Below are 24209 nucleotides of genomic sequence, written 5' to 3' on the forward strand. Positions count from 1 at the left end.
AAAGATTCAGCAATGTTCCCCTGTACTGAATAACAAAATCCGAGGGAATTCCAATATTGCTGGAAAACAAAGCTCCTGACTTGCATAGAAGGTTTCACTCCGGCACATGGGGCATGAAGGCTACCTACTGAGCAATAATGGCCACTGCCTCACTGGGAAGGATATGGGGAAAGGGAATACCTGCAACATGCTCCAAGAATAGCAAACAATGGGGCCGACGTAATAAAGGTGCGCTGAAGCTGCCGCGGGTTTGTAGGTGCGTTCTCGTGCAAAGCCCGATACAGGGATGTAATAAGGGTTTTGTGCACGGGGAAAAAAAAAAAAACCGCGTATGAATGCGCTCACAGACCCGCGGGTTTTCCTGTGCGAATGCACAGGCATGCAAACAAGGCGATTAGCTAATCATAGGCAATGCAGGGAGCTGCGCCAATGCTACTGCGGGTTTTTTTACCGCCATGGTCATGGCACAAATTAGGTCTCCCCGAGTCGGAGTTGACACTTATTTCGGCATCCGAGCGTCCTGAAAGCCACCTTGCTGAGCGCCCGCGTGTCCAGCTTAGCTAGGTGCTTTTCTGGACATTGGAACAGCCAACTTAGGTAGGTGCTTCCCTAGGCGCCCGAAGGCATACATTCGCAACCAAGTAAAGCACCTAGCCTTACTGTTGTCGCTTGGGTGCTGAGCTAGGCGCTTACTTGTTTGCGAATGTATGCTGTTGGGCGCCCAGAAAGGCGCCTAGCTACCATTGCCAAGTAAGCGCCTAGCTCAGCGCCCAAGCGGCAACAGTAGCTAGGCACCTTTCTGAGCGCCTGATCGTGCAGATTTTTCTGCCACGAACAGAGCACGAGCGGCCTGATAAGCGCCTACCTCAGCTTCAGAGTAGCCAGCTTAGAAAAGCGCTTTTCACGGCATCCGAAGTAGGCGCTTCCCTGAGCGGACAGATACACGGCCAGAAGAGCGGCAAGTTTGTCAAGAATTAGCAACCATGAAAATATTTACCCCGTTTTCTGCAGCACAGTTATTGGAAATTTTTAAAAATACTTTCCAGGGTCATACTTTCACTTAATAGGGAGACCTGCTCGCTCACTTTTATGCGTGGATTATCGACATGGGTTTTGAGTGTGGATGCGGCCATAGGCCCTGTATCAACGCTTAGGTAGCACATTTTTCCGTACGTGCGCGGATTTTCTGCGTGCAAGTCATTTGCATAATTTGTTTTTTACATCCCGCAGAAGTGGCAGCTTCAGCCACACACGGTGATCAAAACCTATGCATAACGAGCGCCTGTCTTGCCATGGGTTTTATTATATCGGCCCCAATATATTTTTAGCACATTCTGATATGGGATTTTTTTTTTTTTTTAAACTATGTAACAGACTCAAAAGGCATTAAAGCATTTTCCCATACACACAAAATGGGAGGGGGGGGGGGGAATGTGAAGTACATGTGACCCACTGTTCTTTATAAAAATTTAATATGGTTTTTCTTAACTGGCTTACAAAGGTGTTTCGGTAAGCAAAGGCCTGAGATTATGGACTATTGTACTGGTGCGTACATATGGACTTTGTGGCAAGAGGTAGCAGGGATTAAGACCTGGGGCAGCTATGGTTTCCAGAACTCTAGCCTGCTTTAACTTCACTAGATGCCCTCAGGCAGACTTCCACGGGGGGGAGAATCAATAGTAATAGTAATCACTCACCTAATGTCTTCACTTAAACAAAAAAAAAAAAAAAAAAAGTTAAGCGACAGTACCCTGAACTATTTGTAAGCACTAATGTTTAGAGGATTCAACACTGCAGGGCACTGGATCACTCACATTTCAATATTACATCCTTGGCTCTGTGCAGTTCCAGCTTCTCCAGGAGTTCCAGCAGTTCCTGCACCGTGTGCAACCTCTGCCCCCACCACCACATCAGCTCCCTGGTTATACTGATGCCGCATTTCTCCAGGGACTTTATTTTCCTCAGTTCAGTCTGGTCAGTTATCACATAGGATGCTAAAACAGGCAGAGGGCAGCCAGTGAGTCAAAGACAGACAGGGGGAAGGCAATACTTTTAAATATGGACTGAAAATTAAAGTGGTGCACATCTTTTATAACAAATAAAATGCAAATGTAAGACATAAATATATATATCTGATTAAAAAGAAAAAAAGAAATCCTGAGAATCAGACGAAGAGAGAAAACAGATGAGCTAAGAAGCCAAGTTTATAGTTTGAAAATTCTACTGCAGCTATTGCATCGGCCTCTCGGTTACTAAGGTGCACTCAGCAGAGGTCCATTTTCCCGCAATCATGCTTACTTTTCAGATGATACAAGAGGGAGTTTTGGGCACCAAAAACATGTGTATCGCTTAGCAGCCTCACATGGAATTGCTGTGCTAATGAAGACATTAGCTATTACTCTGCTCCCATGCAGAAAGGCGAGAGCATGGGTTCTTAGCACTGGAAAAGTAAATCAGACTGATGCAATATCATTACATAAAAAAAAAACAAGCATCCAAACTGGGCACACGTTTTCTTTGAAGGCAGACACATCCATCTCTCCTGGACGTTCAATGCAATAGGAAAGTGAGCTGCCGTGCTAAAAGGGATGCGCAATAGGTAATTTCTGCGTCCCTAGTGCTCTTCATTGGGTGCCCAGGAGACATGGAAGGGCTGTTCCCAATTGGTCCTTTTCACTGACACTTGAAGAAGTGAATATTAAGTGCCCGACACTTAATTTATTCACTCATTCACTTGCTGCCGGCAGGGGTTCCAGTTGGGCCAGACCTTGGGGATGCTGCTTTCTGTGGTTCCTCCTATGAGGAATCACAGAAAACAGTATTTATTTTTTGGTTGAGCTCTTGAGCACAGCAGGCTTAACACCAGCTCCTGGGCAGGCACTAAATTTGCCACATTAAAATGGGCACCTTGGCCGCATGACAATTTTTGGCATCACGGAGTAATAGCTAATAGCCTTATTAAGTGGAATTTGCATGTGATGAGACCTATTAGCTATGCGCTCGATTGGACATGCATTTGGGACGCAATAATCCCCGTATTGTATCGGGGGATATTTTAATGTGCCAAAACACACGTCCAATAGAGTGTTGCCCAGTGCACTAGCCTGAACGCACTATATTGCATTGGCCTGCTTGTGAGAGGTAGAGTCGAGTTTCCAGGACTAATGTTAGTCTAAGGGTGGAAGCTAGAGCTCTGGTGCCAGGATTTAATGAACAGAAAACACGCTTTGTGCACGTATTTTATAAATAAAATATGATTTGTGCACACACACACAAAAAAAAAAAAAAGTTTCCTGCTCACAAAATAGGAGGGAAAGGTGGCTTTTCCTCTGCCCCTGCTCTTGTGTGTGTGCTTATAAACTCCTCCGCTCACATTTTAACTTGGGTTTATACAATCTGTTTTGTAACACCCTATGCATTAGAACTCCATTTGCTTACTGCATCCGGAGAGGCACTTTTTTTTTTTTTTAAAAACTCTGAATTTCATATCTTTTTATATCTCGCCTGAAGTTGGGCACTCTCCTCAGGCGTGCAGCAAGACACCAGGCTAAAGTGCAGCGTTCAACCGACCAAAAATGACTTTTTTTTTAAGCAGGTGGTTTAATCCTCCCACTTTGGCAATGGTTATAATACAATCATCCACCCAGAAGGTAGGAGTGGATTCACCAAGGTAGGCAAGTGCCTATGGACAGCCTGGCTTCACTGCTGTAGTGCCCCACTGTCCTGTGAGAGGGGGCAGGGGAACAGCTGAATGTCCCCCTGCCTAAGGCAGCCAGGGATATAAATTTGCCACTTCCACTGGGGTCAGATAGCAGAGCAATAACCCCCCCAATTGTACAAGTCTCAATCGTGGCCAAAAGGCCAAGAAAGACCCAGACCTTGCTTCTGGAAGTTAGCCAGAGAAAGGCAAAGAAGCAATGCAAGTATCAAGTACATCTTGAAGTGCTCTATTGCCATTTTCTAATTATTTCAGTTCAAAAACAAGTGTACAGTGTTTGGACTGACCAGTACTGTGGTGAGATAACAGTAACCAATGTTATTAACAGCAAATAACGTACAGCTTAAGCAAAGTATTATCCCTATTTTTCGTTGTTATAGCTCTGCTAGATACTGTACAAACAGATACAGGAGAGTCCCTGCTACCGGGAGCTTACAGTGCAGACAAAACACGTGGGCAAGGCAAATAGGAGGAAGCTTAACGTGGATCAGTCTGCTCTGCCTGGTTCGGAAGAAAGCAGCTGTCCATCAGGGGAAAGAGAAGGTTTCAGCTGTCCCCACAGTGTGAACATATATACAGGGTGCATATGAAGGGGGCTGTTATCAAGGAACAGTGCGGCTATCACAGACAAATTAGTCAGGCGGCGGCAGCAGCACGGTATTTCTGGCTGGTTTCACTTGCATTCAGAAAGAGAGGCACTAGTCGGATGGCATTTTATTTGACTTGATTTTAAAAAGCAAGCACCTTTTATTCCAAAGAAGCGCAGATAGTAAGAAATAAAAACGGTCAAAAGGAGGAAGAACTAGGAATAAGCAAAGCAGAAGGAAGAACCAAATCGTGACCACAAGTATCAAAAACAAAACGCAAACTTTCCTCCTCTATATAGCGCACTTTGCCTACTGCGGTTTTAGGGGAAGGAGTAGCGATACTGGATCCACACCAAAAAAGAAAGAAGCGAAACTCCCGCACGCCCACATCCGTGCTGCAGGGGTGCCGTTTCTTAAGTGAGCGTATGAAAAGAAACCAAAACCGCTGCCCCATCCTCGCCCTTCATTAAAATTAATTACCCCCGTCCCGAGAGAGCAACCCAGTCTAGCCCTGGCCCACTGGACCTTCTGCCTCCTCACCGAAGCGCATCCAGTCCCAGTCACTCAGGCAGTCCATGATCCGGCAGAAAACCTCCAGCACCGGGGGCGGCAGCTCCATCAGCGAAACCGGGTCCATCCCGTTCACAGCCATCCCAGAGCCGCGAGTGCTTCCGACAAGTCCGAGCTATGCCCCAGACGGCCGCATCTCCCCGCCCTTCCGCCGGGAGGGGGCGGAGCCTAGCGCCCCGCCCACTGCTTCTTCCGAAGAGGGGGTCAGATGAGGCTAAAGGAGGGACGCGACAGCCAGGGGAATCTCCCTCTCCACCTTTATTTCCAGGTAGCCTGACGGCTCCCTGACCACCTCACTCTAATGCTGGGGAAGTTCACAGCAATCGTGAGCTGGAGTGGAGGCGTGGCCTAACGATTAGTACAGTAGGTTGTGAGCCAGCGACCGAGTCCCCCTGATGCTCCTTGTGACCCTGGGCAAGTCACTTTACTTTCAATGATCTCGGGTACAAACTTTTTAGAGCTCTGTTTGCTAATCATTTACCCCCATAGACACAAAACCGAGAGAAAAACCTTTAGATTGTGAGCCCTCTGGGAACCGGGAAACACGGTCATTTCCTGAAAGGTGGAATACAAATCAAAATGTTCTGGGTCTGCCTAAACTTCCCGTGCAATGCACCACACCAAAAATTAACCTTTTCATCATTTATTGAAGTTGCTGATTGCAGCCTTTGCCTGGCAATTATTCTACAGTGAACATAATGTATACAAATTTGAGTGGCATGGGGGAAAACTATTTTAAAGTTTAGAGAGGGGTGTTTTGAAACCTTTTTTGGATGTTTGGCCTGTGAGACAAGAGTAGGTGCAGTTTTTGCAACTTTTTTTCTGCTGAGGTTTACTGTGTGGAAACAGAATGTAAAAGCAAAATTGATGTTAACTAAAGAGGATTGTCAGCAGTAAGCTGATAGCACAGCCATGTAAAGCCACCCAAACAGAGAGAAGGGGCTTTATACTGCTCCTAAAATTCAGCATCTCTGACATAGAAAATTCACAGGAGAGGAAAGGAGATTAGCCTAGGTAGGACAGTGTTTCCTGAAATGGTGAAAGCCAGCAAAAAAAATCACCATTTTGCGGAATTCACTAAACCCTGATTTCTTTTTGTATATTTGTAGTTGCTAATGTAAAAAATACAATTAATAGCATAAATGCAATCAATAAAGATACAGTAGAAGACATAACTACCATAATCATCATGGGGTTTATTGAACCAAAATATCAGTATTTACAGTAAATTGCCTGATTACATTGCTGTATAGATGACTTGATAACTATTGTTCCCCCTAGGAGACTCATAAATAAACTGAGCAGCCGAAGTGCTTACCTGCGGTAGAAACTGGTTGAGGGATAGACAAGGGTAGTGCGAAGGCTAAATGGATTTCACTTGGTGAAAATAAAGAGTAATGAGTGCAGTGCCTCAGGGAATGAAAGAAAGGCCTTAGAGAATCAAGACCTTTTGCCCCATCATCCTTGCCACTCACCTGCCCACCCTGTTTTACTTATATAGGCTTTTTAGAAGGATGGAGGCCTGATATCTTGCAGCTTTATTCAGTTATATAAAGTTGTCCTTTCCTCAATTAACCCAACCTAAAAAAATATCTTTTGAAGTAGCTTTAGATCTTAAACCTTGGTTCACCCTAAGCATGGCCTTGCTGATTTTAACTTTTGCCTAGATTGTAAGCTCCATAGAGCGGGTACTGCCTCTCATGCTTATCTGTGCCTAGGGTGCCCCAGGCAAAGCCTCACTTCACCCGGTTTGCTGCACAGCTCCTGCTCTCATGTTGGAACAGGCTGGGCCGCTTGTTGGTCCGCACAGGTAGTGCACGCACACGTCCAGGTGCAGAGAGGGAGCATATAGAAGGGAGCCGTCAGTGTGCACCTTGCCCCGCTGAGTTCCATATTCCAGTGCCCCCGTCGGTCTGGTGCCCGCACTAACAGCCCTGTCTGATAGTGCTATAGAAATGATTGGGGGCAGTAGTAGGGTACCCATGGTTTGGTAAGTCGTGGGAGGGTGGTGTGGATGGCAGGAAGACAGAGGGAAGTGTTCACAGCTGATCAGGCCAGCTGCTGAACAACAGTCTGAGATGACAACTGTGCCAGGCTAGGAAGATGGGCGGCAGAAGCATGGCAGCAGAATAAGTACTTTGAGGAAAAATAACTAGCAGTTAAAAAAAACAAAACGTTTACCATAAATATTGTGGTCTACATGGTAAGAGTCAACAAAGTAAGAAAGTGCCTTACTCTGCTGCCCTGGTGCAGTCAGATGTCGTCAGTACAAGAGCAGCCACCGGAAACTGCCTTGGGGAAGTCAGACCAGACTATTTCCTGTAAAACTTCTAGATTTTGCCCAAAATTGTTCTTACAAAAATAGTGCTGGTACAACGTACTTGTTATTACTGTCTGTATCTTTCTAATCTTCTTACAATCCCCTGGAAACAACAACAAATTCAACCTTCACTCTGAACTTGATTTTTGCTGATTAGATTTTGTCCTAATCTCGGAGCTGGAATTTCCCTTTGTCCCGTCAGTCACAGATCTAATATCACTGCCATGAATCATTTCTAGAGCGTTAGTGCCATACACATAAAAGAGACGGTCTCTCCTCCGTGGAGCTTACAATCTAGGCAAGGCACACAGACCACGCAGATAAGAAGCTCTGGGTTAAAATCAGCAAGAGTATGACCCGGAAAAACCAGAGCCAGAACAAACTGGGTTATTAGGCTGAGTTAACTGACAAAAAGAGACTAGTGAGGAGAGCTGCAGGAAGACAGGTCTTTGTGCAAGAAAAATGAGAGCGTGCGTGGGGCTCAAAGTCAGATACATTAACCTTTCAGGCACTGGATCCTTTTAACAGAAACAAATAACTGGAGTAAAAGATCCAAATTGCTCGACTTGTACATTCAGATAACTCCATGGTACATAATAAGCACATTCTAAACAAAGGGTGGATTGAACTTCAGTCTGTACAGGGAGGTCAGGTTAAGGAGGAAGGGGTTTGTGAAAGGCCCCCATGTAAGGATAATTTTAGGCAAGCTAGTTAGATCTCCGGAAGACTTTGTAACCCAAATAGACAGCTATGGATCAGAACAGACTCCAGTGATTGATAAGTGTGATTTGAGTGCAGGGATGCTACAAAGGCATGACACTATCACCATTTCTTCCCTCATTCCTGAGACTTCCTGGCCCCAGTGTGCTGATAGAGTGGGGATCCCCCCCCCCAGAAATATTTGGTGACCCTGGGAACCTCAAAGGCCATAACATTTAGTATTTCTTATCACCTGGGAAGATCAAATGCTAAACACTAGTACCCATACCAATGAGCTGATAATAAATTAAACAATCGATGTCCTTTACCAAATGGGAGATCAAAAGACTGGTACTGAAATACCTTCCTGGGTAAAAGTGCAAATTAAAGCACTTTTATTATTCTTTGATTAATGTTCTATCTTTAATTCTGTCTGTCTCCTATTTACTTGTATTGATTTATGTACAGCTTACTGTGATACTGTATTCAATGTTGATATTACTTTGCTGATTTATTATCCAGATATTTACAACATTTAGTAAATTAAGTTTTGTTTTTGCAATATTTGTTTCTGCGTGTTCTGTGACATAATATAAAATATACCCCCACGCGACCACCGTGCACCAATATTGGGGATGGGATTAGTGACTGATTATCTAACACTTTGGTAAACATAGTCAGAAAGCAACAAAAAGAATTTGTGTCCTTTTTGCTGTTAATGCTGGGATCATGTGTAAGTCTAGCACTACTCCGGGTGACCTGGCTTTTGATAGCATATCTGGCTGGTCTAGTTACGAACAATTTAATGTTGCAGCATAATTACTGAACCAAGTAGACACTGCAGATTTAAGGGAACTTATAGCACTGGGACAAAATTCTGATTTGATTTCAGAGATTGTTAACTGTCTTTTCCTGAGAAGGGTGGCAAATGTCAGGAACTATTTGGAATCAGGTCTTATGCTTTTGTCTGATTGCCATTGCAATGAAGAACTGCTGTCTGCTTAATTCCAGGAGCAAGGAACTGCTCCGGATCCTGGAATCACAGCCCAGTCTCAATTTACACTTGTAGTAGACCTGCACAATTGTGTAGGGATTCAGAATTGTGTCATGGGGGGAACATAGGGGCGCCACTATTGGAGATATTGACAATTCGGTTGCTGTAGCAGCAATTACTAGTGTTAAAAGTTTTAAAACTTGAAAGGACACAGGGAGTGAAGGGGTTAACAGCAGAGAGAAAGGAGGGTGGGGGATGCAGAAAAGTGTTTCTCCTACCCAAATACAGAGGGGGAAACTCCTTTTAATGAATTGATCTTTCAGTTTAAAAGTTACCAACAGACTGCTGGGGAATTACAGATATTTGCAGAAACAGAACTTGATTTGGCAAGAATGTTTGATTTCATTTGCAGTAAAGTAAAATCTCTGTCTTGTCAGAACAGGGAATGTATACCTCTCAATGACTAGCATTGAATTTGTACACAAACTAATAAAGGTTTGGTTTCTATAAGCGCTGGGTAAATACGTGTGTGAAATGGATCAGCATCGCTCTATGGTTCAGTTTTCTTTTTCATTTCTGCATCAGACAGATGTGCAACGTTCCTGCTACAAGAAAGAGGAGACGAGATTAAAAGAAAGTTGTTCTGGTCCTGAATCAGACCGGAACGCCTGTCATGTGACCAAATGTGTTCATAAATGTTTATATTTTATCCCTATTATATGTATATATGGCAGAATGAGTTGAAACATGCAGTTAGTTTCTGAGTGCCTTGCTTTTTGAACAAAGCAGATGTTTGTAGCCCTTTATACAGAGAGCTGATATAAAAGATGAGATAAGTTTCCTTCTTATCTTATTGCTTCAAACATTATAGAGAGGGATGTCCTCCTATTATATAATTTCTTTTACTTCATTTTATTTTTGTTTATTTCATATCAGGTATTAATTCATACACATGCATCTGACTTAATGATGGGCATGCAAAGGTTTTGCTTTAACGGCAAGCTTCAAGAGCACTGTCTCGAAAGAACTGTACACACTAAGACCCCCTTCAGCCTTTCATTTTTGGACTGACGTGCTTAGAAGTTATGCATAAGCTCTGTCCTCATGTTTTCCTGTTTTTGTTTCATGAAGCAATATGTCTCCTTTTGAAATGTAATAACCAACTATCATGATGAAATATTTTTATGAGTCACTTAGTTAACATCTGGTCACAGACCTACTTGCAGATGCCACTCTTTTGTTGCTCACATACATGTTAGAGCCTGAATTGATGCAGTTTTATTGGTCCTTAGTTGCTATTCTCTGTGTCCCTGGTATTAGCTGTCTGTATGTTCTCACAACATTCAGAGAGTACTTTTTACTGTGATATTTGACCTGCACCACTCGCCCTCCTGAGGTGGGCATGTCAGTCCTTTGGGAGAAATCATGAAGGGCAATGCATAATATTTTTGGAAGCACAGCATTCTTACAAACCAACTCTAGGATGGCAGCTCCAACCGACCTAAATAGTACTGAGGGCTGTAGGCAGTGGTCATCTCCTCTTACCTAGCAGCCCTAAGACTAAGAAAAGATGGTCAGTGACTCAGATCTCTCGCCCTCTTACTCCCTCTCTCTCTCTCTCTCTCTCTCTCATCCCTTATGCCTTAATGTAAATTCTCAGCTTTTATGCTCTTTTTTGTTAATCATCTCTATCTACAACTTTTATCGGTCGCTTTTTCTTCTAGGTCTTATTGGTTTTCCTAAAATAAAGGGTTTTTTCCCTACATTTTTCCCCACCATTCCTCTCCTCCATCCCTCACTGCCTCATGTAGTTTGTTCGCATCTTGACAGTTTGCACACTGAGCTGAGTGTAGCCTGCATAACAAAAGCTCCACAGGTGCTATTATTTGGATGTTTCTCCACCCTGCAACGAAATATGGTCTCCCATCTCCCACTGGCAGTGTAGTATAGCTTGCTAATTTTTTATTTTTTTTTAGATTTCCAGAACATTTAAACACGGGTGTGACTTACACTCCCCCACCCACCAGTGTTACAAGAGGTGAAAAACAAAAACAAACTTCTGTTTCAAAAATCTATCCTAATTCTTTCTTGCAAAGAATAAGCTCCAACAGCACGTCCGACGTCATTTGTACACTGCGGCACTGACAGACACCCCCAAAGGCCTGGCCAGGGCTGTGAGGCTTAGCCAAAGCTGTGGCTTTTCTAGGCAAAGCCGTGTGGGAAGGTTATTCACCCAGGCGGAGCACGCCCTGCTTCCCAGGCATATTATTTCTGCATTACAAAAATGAAAGGATTTCTTAGATTAAATAGATCCTGGTATATTTATACGAGTGGTTTTTGGAGTGGGGATGTGTTGTAGCGGTTTCAGGCTGCTTGTGCAAACTCAAACCTTTACTTGTGGGAAACAATTTTGAATTATTATAATTTGTCTAACTTTGTTTTCTTATTTATTTAATGATTTTATTAGCTTTGAATGCAACATACAAAATACATTTTCAAATATGTTAGAACATAAGAAATTGCCATGCTGGGTCAGACCAAGGGTCCATCAAGCCCAGCATCCTGTTTCCAACAGAGGCCAAACCAGGCCACAAGAACCTGACAATTACCCAAACACTAAGAAGATCCCATGCTACTGATGCAATTAATAGCAGTGGCTATTCCCTAAGTAAACTTGATTAATAGCCGTTAATGGACTTCTCCTCCAAGAACTTATCCAAACCTTTTTTGAACCCAGCTACACTAACTGCACTAACCACATCCTCTGGCAACAAATTCCAGAGCTTTATTGTGCGTTGAGTGAAAAAGAAATTTCTCCGATTAGTCTTAAATGTGCTACTTGCATATTTCTTAAATTAAATTAAATTAATCCTGCGAGGCAGCTCTTGTTAAGGCAAGATAGAAGTGTCCATGTGAAAACAAGCCTGACAAAAAATAAACTTCCAACAGGAAAAAAAAACTAAAAACCCCGTGTTTGGGTTTTGTTCACTGTTATAAGGAGGGCCGAATGCTGCACCACAGGAAACTGTCGCTTTCCAGCAACTGTGCTGTCTGTGCCAACTCCTGCTCTGTGTCACTGCCAGTAATCCTGCTTCCGGTTGCACAATTTCATTCCGTTCTTAGTTTTCAGCCTCCCATTGCTCAGGTTTGTGCCGGGCATTCTGCTGCCTAGGGCCAGTTCTTCCAGTGCTTCTCAGCCCGGCACTAGGGGGTGGGGCACATCCACCATGAACAGGCATGAGATAGATCTGCACGCATTGCTTCAATTATATGCAAAGTTACCTCATGCCTGTACATGGTGGAGTTCCTGGAACCCTGACTGACTAGGCATATCCTGAGGAATGGGATTGAGAAGCACCGGTCTAGGGTGCCAAAATTCCGGGAAAAGAGTCCGCAAAAACCTCCAGGTGCCACCTACCCACTTTTAAGGTATGGCACTGCAAGAAAAAACAGAATGGATGCTGAGTTCAGGGGGTTGAAGACAGGAAGCTGGTGGGCTGGGGGATTTGTGGAGAGCGCATTCTTGGTGGGTGAGGGTGGGGTGAAGACAGAGAGAGAATTTTGGTTAGGTGGGGGTAGAGAGAGGAAACATAGAAACATAGAAATGACCGCAGAAGAAGACCAGACGGACCATCCAGTCTGCCCAGCAAGCTTTCACACTTATTTTCTTTAAACTTATCTGTTACTCTTGTCCCTTGTAAATAACTTTTTGGTTCTATTTCCCTTCTATCCCCACCATCGATCTATTTCCCTTCCACCCCCGTCATCAATGTAGTTAGCAGTGCTGGAGTTGCATCTAAGTGAAGTATCTAGCTAATTGGTTAGGGGTAGTAACCGCTGTCATAGCAAGCTACTCCCACACATGTTTATCTAGCCTGTGCAATTCAGTCCTTGTTGGTTGTTGTCCGAATATAAATAATTTTTTCATCATTCTCCCTGCCGTTGAAGCAGAGAACTATGTTGGATAAGCATTGAAAGTGAAGTATCAGGCTTATTTGGTTTGGGGTAGTAACCGCTGTATCAAGCAAGCTACTCCCCTGCTTTTTTGTGGATGCAAATCCTTTTTTTCACATTTCCTCTTGCCGTTGAAGCATAGAGCAATGTTGGAGTTGCATTAACCGTATGTATGTTTATTGAATAAGGATATTAATCTCTAGGTAGTAGCCATCATTCCCGCAAGCCACCCCCATGCCTCTTCACTTCATTCACATCCTCTAGACTTTATGGATCCACAGTGTTTATCCCACGCCTCTTTGAAATCCTTCACAGTTTTGGTCTTCACCACTTCCTTTGGAAGGGCGTTCCAGGCATCCACCACTTTCTCCGTGAAGAAATACTTCCTGACATTGGTTCTGAGTCTTCCTCCCTGGAGTTTTAAATCATGACCCCTGGTTCTGCTGATTTTTTTTGCAACGGAAAAGTTTTGTCGTTGTCTTTGGATCATTAAAACCTTTCAAGTATCTGAAAGTCTGTATCATATCACCTCTGCTCCTCCTTTCCTCCAGGGTGTACATATTTAGATTCTTCAATCTCTCCTCATAAGTCATTCGATGAAGACCCTCCACCTTTTTGGTCGCCCTTCTCTGGACCGCCTCCATCCTGTCTCTGTCCCTTCGGAGATACGGTCTCCAGAACTGAACACAGTACTCCAGGTGAGGCCTCACCAAGGACCTGTACAAGGGGATAATCACATGGCTTTTCTTACTCGATATTCCTCTCTCTATGCAGCCCAGCATTCTTCTGGCTTTAGCTATCGCCTTGTCACATTGTTTCGTCGACTTCAGATCATTAGACACTATCACCCCAAGGTCTCTCTCCTGCTCCGTGCACATCAGCCCTTCTCCCCCCATCGAATACAGTTCTTTTGGATTTCCACACCCCATATGCATGACTCGGCACTTCTTGTCATTGAATCTCAGCTGCCATATCTTCGACCACTCTTCCAGTTTCCTTAAATCCCGTCCCATTCTCTCCACTCCTTCCGGCGTGCCCACTCTATTGCAGATCTTAGTGTCATCCGCAAAAAGACAAACCTTACCTTCTATTCTGTCCGCAATGTCACTCACAAAAATATTGAACAGCAACAGTCCCAATACCGATGCTTGCGGCACTCCGCTCAACACCGCTCTCTCTTCAGAGTAAGTTGCATTCACCATCACACATTGTCTTCTGTCCGTCAACCAGTTTGAAATCCAGGCCAGCACCTTGGCATTCACTCCTAAGCTTCTCATTTTATTCACCAGTCTCCTATGCGGGATTGTATCAAAAGCTTTACTGAAGTCCAAGTAGATGACATTGAGTGTTCTTCCTCGATCCAATTCCTTGGTTACCCAGTCAAAAAAGTCAATCAGATTTGTCTGACAGGATCTTCCCCTGGTGAATCCATGCTGCTTCTGGTCCAGCAATTCTCCTGACTGTAGATAGTTCACTATTCTTTCTTTCAACAGCGACTCCATTACTTTTCCCACCACCAAGGTGAGGCTAACTGGTCTGTAGTTACCAGCCTCTTCTCTGTTCCCACTCTTGTGAAGCGGGACCACCACCGCTCTTCTCCAATCATTCGGCACCACTCCCATCTCTAGGGATCTATTGAAAAGGTCACACAGTGGACCCGCCAGCACATCTCTGAGCTTCCTCAGTATCCTGGGATGAACCTCATCAGGTCCCATGGCTTTGTCCACTTTCAGTTTCCCCAGCTCATCCCATACATTCTCTACTGTAAATGGAGTTAAATCTACTCCATTCCTCTCCAATTTCTTGTTAACTAGCGACGGTCCTTCTCCAGGGTCCTCTTTAGTGAACACTGAACTGAAGTATTTGTTTAATATTTCTGCCATTTCTTCGTCTCTCTCCACACATTGATCTTTTTCACCTTTCAGTTTCACTATACCACTTTGAACTTTTCTCCTTTCACTGATGTATCTGAAAAATGTTTTGTCACCTCTCTTTACCTCTTTGGCTATCCTTTCTTCCGCTTGACTTTTTGCTGTCTTGATTACTTTCTTTGTCTCCCTCAGTTCTACCAGATATTCTTTGTGTTCCTCCCTTTGGGATTCTTTATATTTCTTGAACGCTGTTCTTTTAGCCTTTATTTTGTCAGCCACCTCCTTTGAGAACCAGATAGGTTTCATTCTTCTTTTGCTTTTCTTTACTTTTCTAACATATAGATTAGTTGCCATGGTAATTGTTCCATTTAGTTTGGTCCTCTGTTGCTCCACATCTCTCTTGTTCTCCCAGCTTACTAGTTCTACCTCCAGGTACTTCCCCATTTCCTCAAAGTCTGTGTTTTTGAACTGCAAAACTTGGTTCCGTGTGCTTCTTTTCCGTATCCTTTTTGTGATATTAAACCATACTGTATGATGATCACTGGTGCTGAGGTGGGCGCCCACTTGGACATCAGAGACATTATCTCCATTAGTGAGCACTAGGTCGAGTATAGCTCCCTCCCTTGTGAGTTCCATTACCATTTGTTTGAACAGAGCCCCTTGCAGGGCATCCACTATCTCTCTACTACTGTTAGATTCTGCAGAAGGGATTCTCCAGTCTACATCCTGCGAATTAAAGTCTCCAACTATCACCACTTCTCCCTTCTTTCCCATCTTTTGGATGTCTTCAACCAGATCTCTGTCAAGCTCTTCCTTTTGGTTTGGAGGCCTGTAAACCACTCCAATAAAAATGGATGCCCTATCGTTTTTTAGGTTGGCCCATAGTGTTTCTTCATTGCCCTATCTTCCTTGCAGCTCAGATGCTTGGATATTGTTTCTGACATAAAGAGCCACGTCTCCCCCTTTCCTATCCTCTCTGTCCTTCCTTAACAAGTTATAGCCTGGTATTTCCATATCCCAATTATGAGATTGCGTGAACCACGTCTCCGTGACAGCAACAACGTCCAAGTCCGCCTCTACCGTTAGGGCTTGCAGATCTGGGATTTTATTGCCCAAACTACGAGCATTTGTGCTCATAGCTTTCCAGCTTTCCTTGTTCAAGTTACTGCTGTTCCTGGACTCCTTTTGTGACTTTTTTAGTTAAGTTTTGTTATCCACTTCTCCCTTTCCCTTTGCATTTGTGCAAAGGAAAGGATTAGTGCCTCTGATGACAGATTCATCCAGCACAATGAGCTTTTTCCTTTGGTTATTGATCTGGAATTTCTGTATGCATTGGGTTTCTTCTTTCTTTTCAGTTAACACTTCAATCTTTTTCTCAAGAACTTCTTCAGTATTTAATACAGAGAAGGCTTTTTGTACTTGTTGCACTTGATGCAGTGTATGTCTCTGCATCACAGGTCTAATTCTACCAGAGCCCATGGTAATCCTGTTGTTTATTGAGTTCCTTCATGCCCTGTGTGAGTGTGAGTGTGTGTGTGGGGGGGGGGGGGGGGTAGACTTGTGGGCTGCACAGCTGTCAAGAACGGGTGCCTGTGGGTCACAGGTCTTATCCTACCTGAGCCCACTGTAAATCTCTTTTTCCTTGACTTTTGTTTTTTTTGTGGTAATGGGGAATTAATTCCTGAATGTTATAAAGTGGATGAAGCTTTCTTCATTGAAGCTAATTTAGCTTTAACTTCAGCCAGCTCCTTTTCCAAGGAAGAGAGTTCTGAACAAATGGGGCAATCCCTAAGTTTCCAGATGATTTCCCTCAGAATAAAGGCTCCACAATAGTTACATTGGATTGTCCTCATTTTGGTAATTTATTTGATGGTTAACACCTAAGTAAATACCAATTTACTATTTTATCTTGTTGCCAATTATGAATTTAGGTAGGCTATATTAGAAAAACAAACCTAGGGGTGGGTGTGTAGAGGGGTAGGATGGGAGGAAGTTAAACAGTTAACCTTTGGTCAAGCTAGGTACAACCAGATACTTCTGGAAATTTAGGATGCTGGACATTGCAAAAAGAGAGGAAAGAGACTGGGGTGATGCTGTGTTGAGCAGGAAGTGAAGGAGAGAAAAAGCAGGAGGCTGGGCAGAAGGTTAGAGAGAAGGGATCCTGGGTACTGTGGACAGGAGGCAAAGGAAGAAGGATGCAGGACTTGGAAGAGGGTGAGAAGAGACAAGAGAATGCAATGCAGGGTGAGAGGAGGGATGCTGTACCAGAGCTACTACTACTATGACTTAGCATTTCTACAGCACTACACGACATATGGAGCGTTGTACAAACACACAAAAAGACAGTCCCTGCTCAATAGAGCTTACAATCTAATAAGACAAACATACAGCACAAGAGACTTGAGGTATAAAGCAAGACAATGGTTACAAAGAAAAGAAAGTTAACAAGACTAAAAGCAGACAATCGGGCATAAGATTTTAAAGCAGTTAAAAAAAGGTGGGTCTTTAGATGGGATTTAAACATGGCAAGAGAGAGAGCATGATGCACCAGTTCAGGAAGACTATTCCAAGCACACAGCGCAGCCAGGTGGAAAGCACCGAGTCAGGAAATGGTGGTAGAGAAGGGCACAGATAGGAGTGACTTATCTGATGAGCGGAGTGCACAGGAAGGGGGGTAGAGAGAGATAAGAGGTAGTGAGGTGCTGCAGAGTGAATACGATTGTAGGTGAGAAAGAGGAGCTTGAACTGTATGTGGGAGTGGATAGGGAGCCAATGCAGTGACATCAGAAGAAGGGGTTATGTGAGCATAGCGAGTTTGGCGAAAGAGAAGTCATGCAGCTGAATTTAGGACAGATTGCAGGGGAGAGAGCTACTGCTGCTGCTGCTGGACAGGTGTGTAAGGACAAAAGTAAAAAACCGAAAGGTTCTCACTGAGGTAAATTTTAAGACGGTGCGGGCACGCAATGGCGCACATTTGCTGGTTCGCGCAGATGGAAGTGACAATTATAAAATATAAATGCGTATATGTGCATGTTTTTAAATCGTTTATTCGCGCATACATGTGCGCACAATTTCATATTGATGCTCACAATTCCCAGCAAAGTGGGGGGGATTTTACTAGACACCTGCTGATGCAATTACTTCTTTTCTTAGTTTGATTCCAGTTCGCCCCATTAAAGGAGAGGACTTCCTAACCCCCATAACTAACTTGCTTCCCTTTTACCCTATTTGCCCCGACCCTTAAAACCCCGCTGAATACCGTATTTCTTTTTATTTTACTACTTCCACATCATCCATAGCAGAAGTAAAGTGATGCAGTAGAGGACCCCGGCGATCTTGTGCACGTAAAGACTTACGCGCAGACTTCATGGTACAGACCCGGCCCGACCCTTTTTGTGAATAAAAACGTTCTGCGCATCCTGGGAGATTCATATGTTCTTGCGAATTTTTTAAAATCCACACGGACGCGCTGGGCCAAGTCGCGCGCGTATCTCCTGGCTTTGGCACATGTAGGGCTTTTAAAATAGAGATTAGGTGCCTAATCCCTTTGCACTGGCCCTGAAAATGAGCCACCCTAGGTATTTGCCTGTGCCTAATTCCAGGTCTCCTGCTGTTAATTTTCTTCTTTTACTGACCTGCTCAGTGTTTTGTTCTCTATATTGCTGTGCATTGCTTCTCATGTGTTTGACATTTTAACTATTAATGTTTCATTATGGATTTTTTGTGAATAAATGTTTTGAATATTCATCACACACACACACACTTTATTTATTTAACACCTTTTCATAGGTAGCTCAAGATGAGTTATATTGAGGTACTGTAGGTATTTGCCTGTTCCCAGGGGGCTTACAATCTAAGGGGCTCATTCATAAGAACATAAGAAATTGCCATGCTGGGTCAGACCAAGGGTCCATCAAGCCCAGCATCCTGTTTCCAACAGAGGCCAAAACCAGGCCACAAGAACCTGGCAATTACCCAAACACTAAGAAGATCCCATGCTACTGATGCAATTAATAGCAGTGGCTATTCCCTAAGTAAACTTGATTAATAGCCATTAATGGACTTCTCCTCCAAGAACTTATCCAAACCTTTTTTGAACCCAGCTACACTAACTGCACTAACCACATCCTCTGGCAACAAATTCCAGAGCTTTATTGTGCGTTGAGTGAAAAAGAATTTTCTCCGATTAGTCTTAAATGTGTTACTTGCTAACTTCTTGGAATGAAGTTAGCAAGTAACACATTCACTAAGCCCTGACACTTTGTGACTTCTGCAGTATTTTTCCCTGCAGGAAAATACCATAGGGAAAAATACCAGAGTAAGCCCCCCCCCCCAAATAGTTAAAAACTCCAGGGGTCTGCATAGATCCCTGTCCCACCCACCCCACCTCCCTCCACTGCCCTCAGAGGCAGCCCTTGTTCAAAAATGTAAAGACTAAAAGTCAGTATCATGCTGGACCTCAACCCTGCCCCCTTCTATAACAAATCCAGTCCCTGGCGGCCAGGACCCCCCTGCCTCTCTTACTGACAAAGGAGTTCCTGTAGAGGCAGCGGTGGATTCACGATGTCAGACCGGCCCGGGTATTCGCCGCCCAGGCCGGCCCAGGACACATCACGTGGTCTGCCGAGCACAGCTCTGTCACGGCCGTGCGATGCAGACCACGTGACTGGAGCGATCGGCCCACTGGGAGATGCCCGATCCCCCGATAGGCCAATTCACCCCTGTATAGAGGCAAAGGACCAGCTGACAGTATTTGGAAAATGGAGGCCACTGGGCCCAGAGGGTGCTCTGGGGGTGTGGCCTGGCTGCTGACTTTTAAACTTATCTTTTTACGTTTTTGAACAATGGACACCTCCAAGGATAGTGGGACAGGGGAGGGGGGTCTATGCAAACCCCTAGGGTTTTATGATGACTTTCAGGGAGTGGGTTTACTCGGGACCGTTGGTTCCTTTCTGACAGGGCCCTGCAAGCATCGGGTCCTGCAGTAACATCCCCATGCTCCTAGGGGAAGTTAGTTACAACTCTTGAGTTGTAATGAACTTCAAATAAAGTGGCTTGTGATTTTTTTCTGCAAGCTGCATTATTTGATTTGCATCATTTAGGGTATTTATCTAAGCAGCTCATTTAAATGCATGCAGTGCTGGAGTCAAATTAACACATGGTATGAGAAATACCCCACCTTATCCAGTTTACTGTACAATAAATGGCCTAATGCAGCTTTGTGTTTGAACCTCTGAATGTGTACTTGAAGATGAGGTGACTTGCGTAAGGTCACAAGGAGGGTCAGCAAGATTTGAACCCTGGCTTTTGTGACTCTTAGCCCACTGCTCAAACCACTAGTTATGCCTCCATAGAGAGACACTGAAAGCATGCAAGCTGTGTGTATACGACTGTTTTATTGGGATCCATGCATCTTTTAAAATTGTGTGTGTGTGAGAGAGTTTATATATTGGGAGGAGGAAAGGGGTGAGATGAGATAGGAGGATGTGCATGTGTTTGTGGATGAGAATGTGGTTGTGTGTGTGTTTATGAAATATTTATAGTCCGCTTATATCTAGAATGTGCTAAGCGGAAAACAATATTCAAATAAGTAAAACTATTTAAAAATCAAATCAAAACACAATTCACAAAATAAATAAAATACTTTTTTATTTGGAAATGTGCATCTTCTAAAATTGTGTTTGTGTGCATGTGTCTGTATAAGAGTAGAAGAAAAGATTGTGTAAGAACATACGTACCAATTCCTGAATGCATTTGGTATAAAATTGCTATGACCACTTTTAAATTGCTGAGCCCCGATTCTCCTTCCTGGTCCAATACCCTTTTAAGGATTTATAAGCCAACTCGGGACTTAAGATCCATCTCAGTGTGGACTATTAGACATTCCTTCTGTTCGTCTTTCTCAACTAGAGAAACCTCATTTCCAGTAGCAGCTTCATCTTTATGGAACTCATTGCCATATGATCTCCATATTCAAGAGAACTTGAAAAAATTCAGACCTCAATTGAAGCTCTTCCTTTTACAGCAGGCCTATGGCTAGCCTAAGTTGACAGTGGCTTGTTAAGGAGATGTTTGTCTATATGACATTTCTAATTAATCACTGACTTCTTTTGAAGAACTCCCCAGTGTACCTTGTCTATGTTTATCTCGTGCTGTTGTTAGTTAATCCTTATTTTTATGTTTTTATTGTTTGTTTGGTTATCAATTTTATGTATGTTTTACTGTAAGTCGCTTAGGCCTATTTTGTGTTAAGCGCTTAATACATTTTAATAAATACAAATACGGGTGAGTGAGACTTTTTAAAACTGGAATGCTTCCTTTTCAAGGACTGGCACCATTGGACCAAATGAGTAAACCAGGGTGAAGCAGTAGCTGGGGGTGGGAGGATGAGATCCTGACTTCAGTTGCATCGGTACTGTGTTGGATGCTCAACTGGCAGGGCCACACAGTGTCCCGCAGCTTTATTTAAGCCGGTACGGGGAAAGGGGGAAGACCCTCACAGGTGGCCCCACCACTTTGAAAGTACTGCATCACATCTTCGGTGCCCCCTGCTGGAAGCACTCAAATAAAACCTAAGCCCCTTCCGGGTGCACAGTGTCTTGCAAAAGCAGCAGCAGATCCGGTAGCACAGGCGCACCGCAGGCTGCTGCCTCCTTGCAGCCAATCAGCAATATCAGTGGCAGGGCGCTACTCTCCTTTTTTATTGAAGGAAACACACGATAGACAGAAACCAGGTTTTATTATACAGAACACAGAGTGGGTAGAGCTGTGCACCACACATCAGCAGCTCCTGTCGCTCATTAATTTGCAGTCCTGGGCCCAGGCCTGGGTCAGTAAGAACATAAGAAATGCCATGCTGGGTCCGAGCAAGGCCCAGCCTCCTGCCTAGGACACTTAGAATTACCTAGCAGATCCCTTGCCGGTCCCAGTGCACAATAGAGGGTTGAAGGAGGGTGAGGGAAACCAGAAAGAGGGAAAGGGGGAGGAAGGGTAGAGACGGCAAGAGGCCAACGGGGAGATGTGGGTATAAATGACTTAAAGGGATTTAGGGACTAGGGAGAGAGAAGACATGCCAGAAATCAAACACTACAGCAAAATGCCGAAGACCTGGAGGACATATGCCCCCAGGGAATCACGACTCACGCACCCTGGAAAAGAGCTCTCTCATGTGCAGGCCTACCTCCAGCCATCAGGCGTGTGCCAGACCTTCTCAGTTTTAGGAAACAACTGAAAACTTGGCTGTTCATAGCAGCTCTCCGCCCACAGCCGCAGCCTGCAGTCCCTGACCTGAACCTCCACAACCTAAAACATAAATGTATTTTACACTTCTCCAAGTAGATCTACTGCCTCTGTTGCATCCAGACAGTGCTGAAATTCTATTACCAATACACTCTCTATGGATTGTAAATTCAAATTAGCATCCAAATTTGTTTTGAAATGCCATCATCAAAGTACTCGAGCTATGGTAAACCCAAACTCTGCTGTAACATACTTTGAATTCTTCTGCTAGAAAAGCACAAGATAAATAAATGATGGCGAAAGGAGGAAAAGAGAAGAAAAAAAAGACATTAAACATAAGAAAAAAAAAGATAAAAGGATAACAGAAATGAAATAAAATCTGAACAAAAGAAGAACTTGGGGAAGCAGTCCCAACAAAGGTTGGGAACTTATTTTAGTTTTGAAATGATAAAAAACAGACTGCTAATTCCCAAACTGACTCATCACTTCTTGCACAATTGTAAAATTTACAGCCAAGGGTGGGGGAGAGTGAGAGTGGATCAGGATTTGAATCTGTAGAGCAGAAAGCGGACCCTCTCTGTTTTAGCCTGGTTGCTCGTATCCTTCCTCTTTTCATACTATTCCCTTACAGTGGTTTTCAGTAAAAACATCCATTGCAAGCAATGCTGTAAATTCCAAGATGCAAAAATTAAAAGTTAGCTGAAAAATGCTCTCCACAGATGTTATAGTACTACAGTACAGTCCTCTCTTAGGAGAGATTTTATTTTTCCAGTTTAAGTTTTATTAAAATCATAGATAAAGAATAAATTCACATGGAGACTGCAGCAATCCCAAATTCGCTTCACGCCACCCAAATATCAAACAAAATAAAATAAATCAATTAGGAGGCAATACTCAAATTCACAAAAGGAAATACCTGATCAACCTATAGGGGCTCCTAACCAATGTGGATATGGTCTCCATATATTATTGAATTGCAAAAGCAAATCACTTTTTTAAATAGCAGTCAACTTCCCCAGATAATGAATGCTCCTAAGCCACTGGCAAACAGAGGACAAAGGAGGTGCGATAAGCTTTTTCCACCCAGCTGCAAGCGTATATCTAGCTGCGATAATAATCTGCAAAATTAAATATTGCAAGGCTTAGACACCCCAGGGGCTGGAATACTCAGTAAAAACATTGTAGTATCCTTGGAGGAATAGTTTCTGTAATATCTTTAATTAACCCCACAATCTGATCCCAGAATTGCTGAACCAAATGACGTTGCTGCCAGATATAGTACAAAGTTCCAACCCCACCACATTGCCGCCAACTTCCTCACTTAGCATTAGGATATATTTTATGGATCCGCTCAGTTCTAAGGTACCAACAGAACAAGAACGTATACCCATTTCAATAAGTAGAGATGAAACAAATATCCCAAGTAATCTCATCCAAGGTCTCTCCCAGATCATTCTCCCATGCCACTAAATGCCTAGGTTTAGAAGAAAGATCTCCATGTAGTAAAGGATACATTTTAAAAATCCAACCTTTAATACAACGAGCCTTATCACAGAAGCCCTCAAAGGAAGTTTTCCCCTTCAGTGGGTCCCGTCCCAGATCCACAAAATGCTTTAATTGGAGATACAGAAACTTATGCTGAGTACTAACTGATTTTTTTTTCCCAGAAGGCTTTCAGAACTCATCATTCAAACATTTCCCCAATCCTTCTCTAATTAGCCAATTCCCAGGGCTTCCCACCAATGAAAAGCTGAAGAAGTAAACCCTGGTTGAAAATTCACATATTATCGAATTGGAGACTTAAAAAAAGTAGTGCCTAGAGCCCACCAAAGAGGCCTTCAAGGAGCCCCAAATCTTTAATATTAATGGAGTAAAAAGAGAAAATAAGACCAAATCCACTCAGGATCTTTTAGTAACCAAACTAATGATTTCACTGGGGTTGTCCCCACAATCATCTGCTCATAGATGGCCCATTGTTTACCATCCTCCTTTCTATGCCGATGCACTATTGCCCTCAGCTGAGAAGCCATAATAGTATTCATTCATATTAGGGACCACAAGATTGCCTGACGATTTGAGTTGATAAAGGACCAATTAAGCAACCTTTGGGGGTCTACGTCTCTATATGAAACTAAACGTCCTTCTCTGCAACATTTTCAAAACTTTATCGGATAGCAAGATTGGAAGGGTCTGAAAAAGACACCGGAGGCGAGGAGGTAAAACATTCATCTTGATTGAAGTAATTCTGCCCAACCAA

The 24209-nt window shown here is 43.5% G+C and overlaps 1 protein-coding gene across 1 annotated transcript in view; it reads right to left on the reverse strand.

The window, feature by feature from the left end:
* The window catches only part of LOC115089432 (interleukin-1 receptor-associated kinase-like 2), a 72978-nt gene that overhangs the window by 32480 nt on the left and 16289 nt on the right, over window positions 1-24209 (reverse strand). Inside the window, exons 4-5 of the mRNA XM_029597525.1 lie at window positions 4846-4990; window positions 1815-1994 (exon numbers count right to left, since the gene is read on the reverse strand). Coding sequence (XP_029453385.1) covers window positions 1815-1994; window positions 4846-4990 — 325 coding nt within the window. The remainder of the gene's footprint in view (window positions 1-1814; window positions 1995-4845; window positions 4991-24209) is intronic.

The sequence above is a fragment of the Rhinatrema bivittatum genome, chromosome 4, assembly GCF_901001135.1.
Source record: "Rhinatrema bivittatum chromosome 4, aRhiBiv1.1, whole genome shotgun sequence".
Taxonomy (NCBI): domain Eukaryota; kingdom Metazoa; phylum Chordata; class Amphibia; order Gymnophiona; family Rhinatrematidae; genus Rhinatrema; species Rhinatrema bivittatum.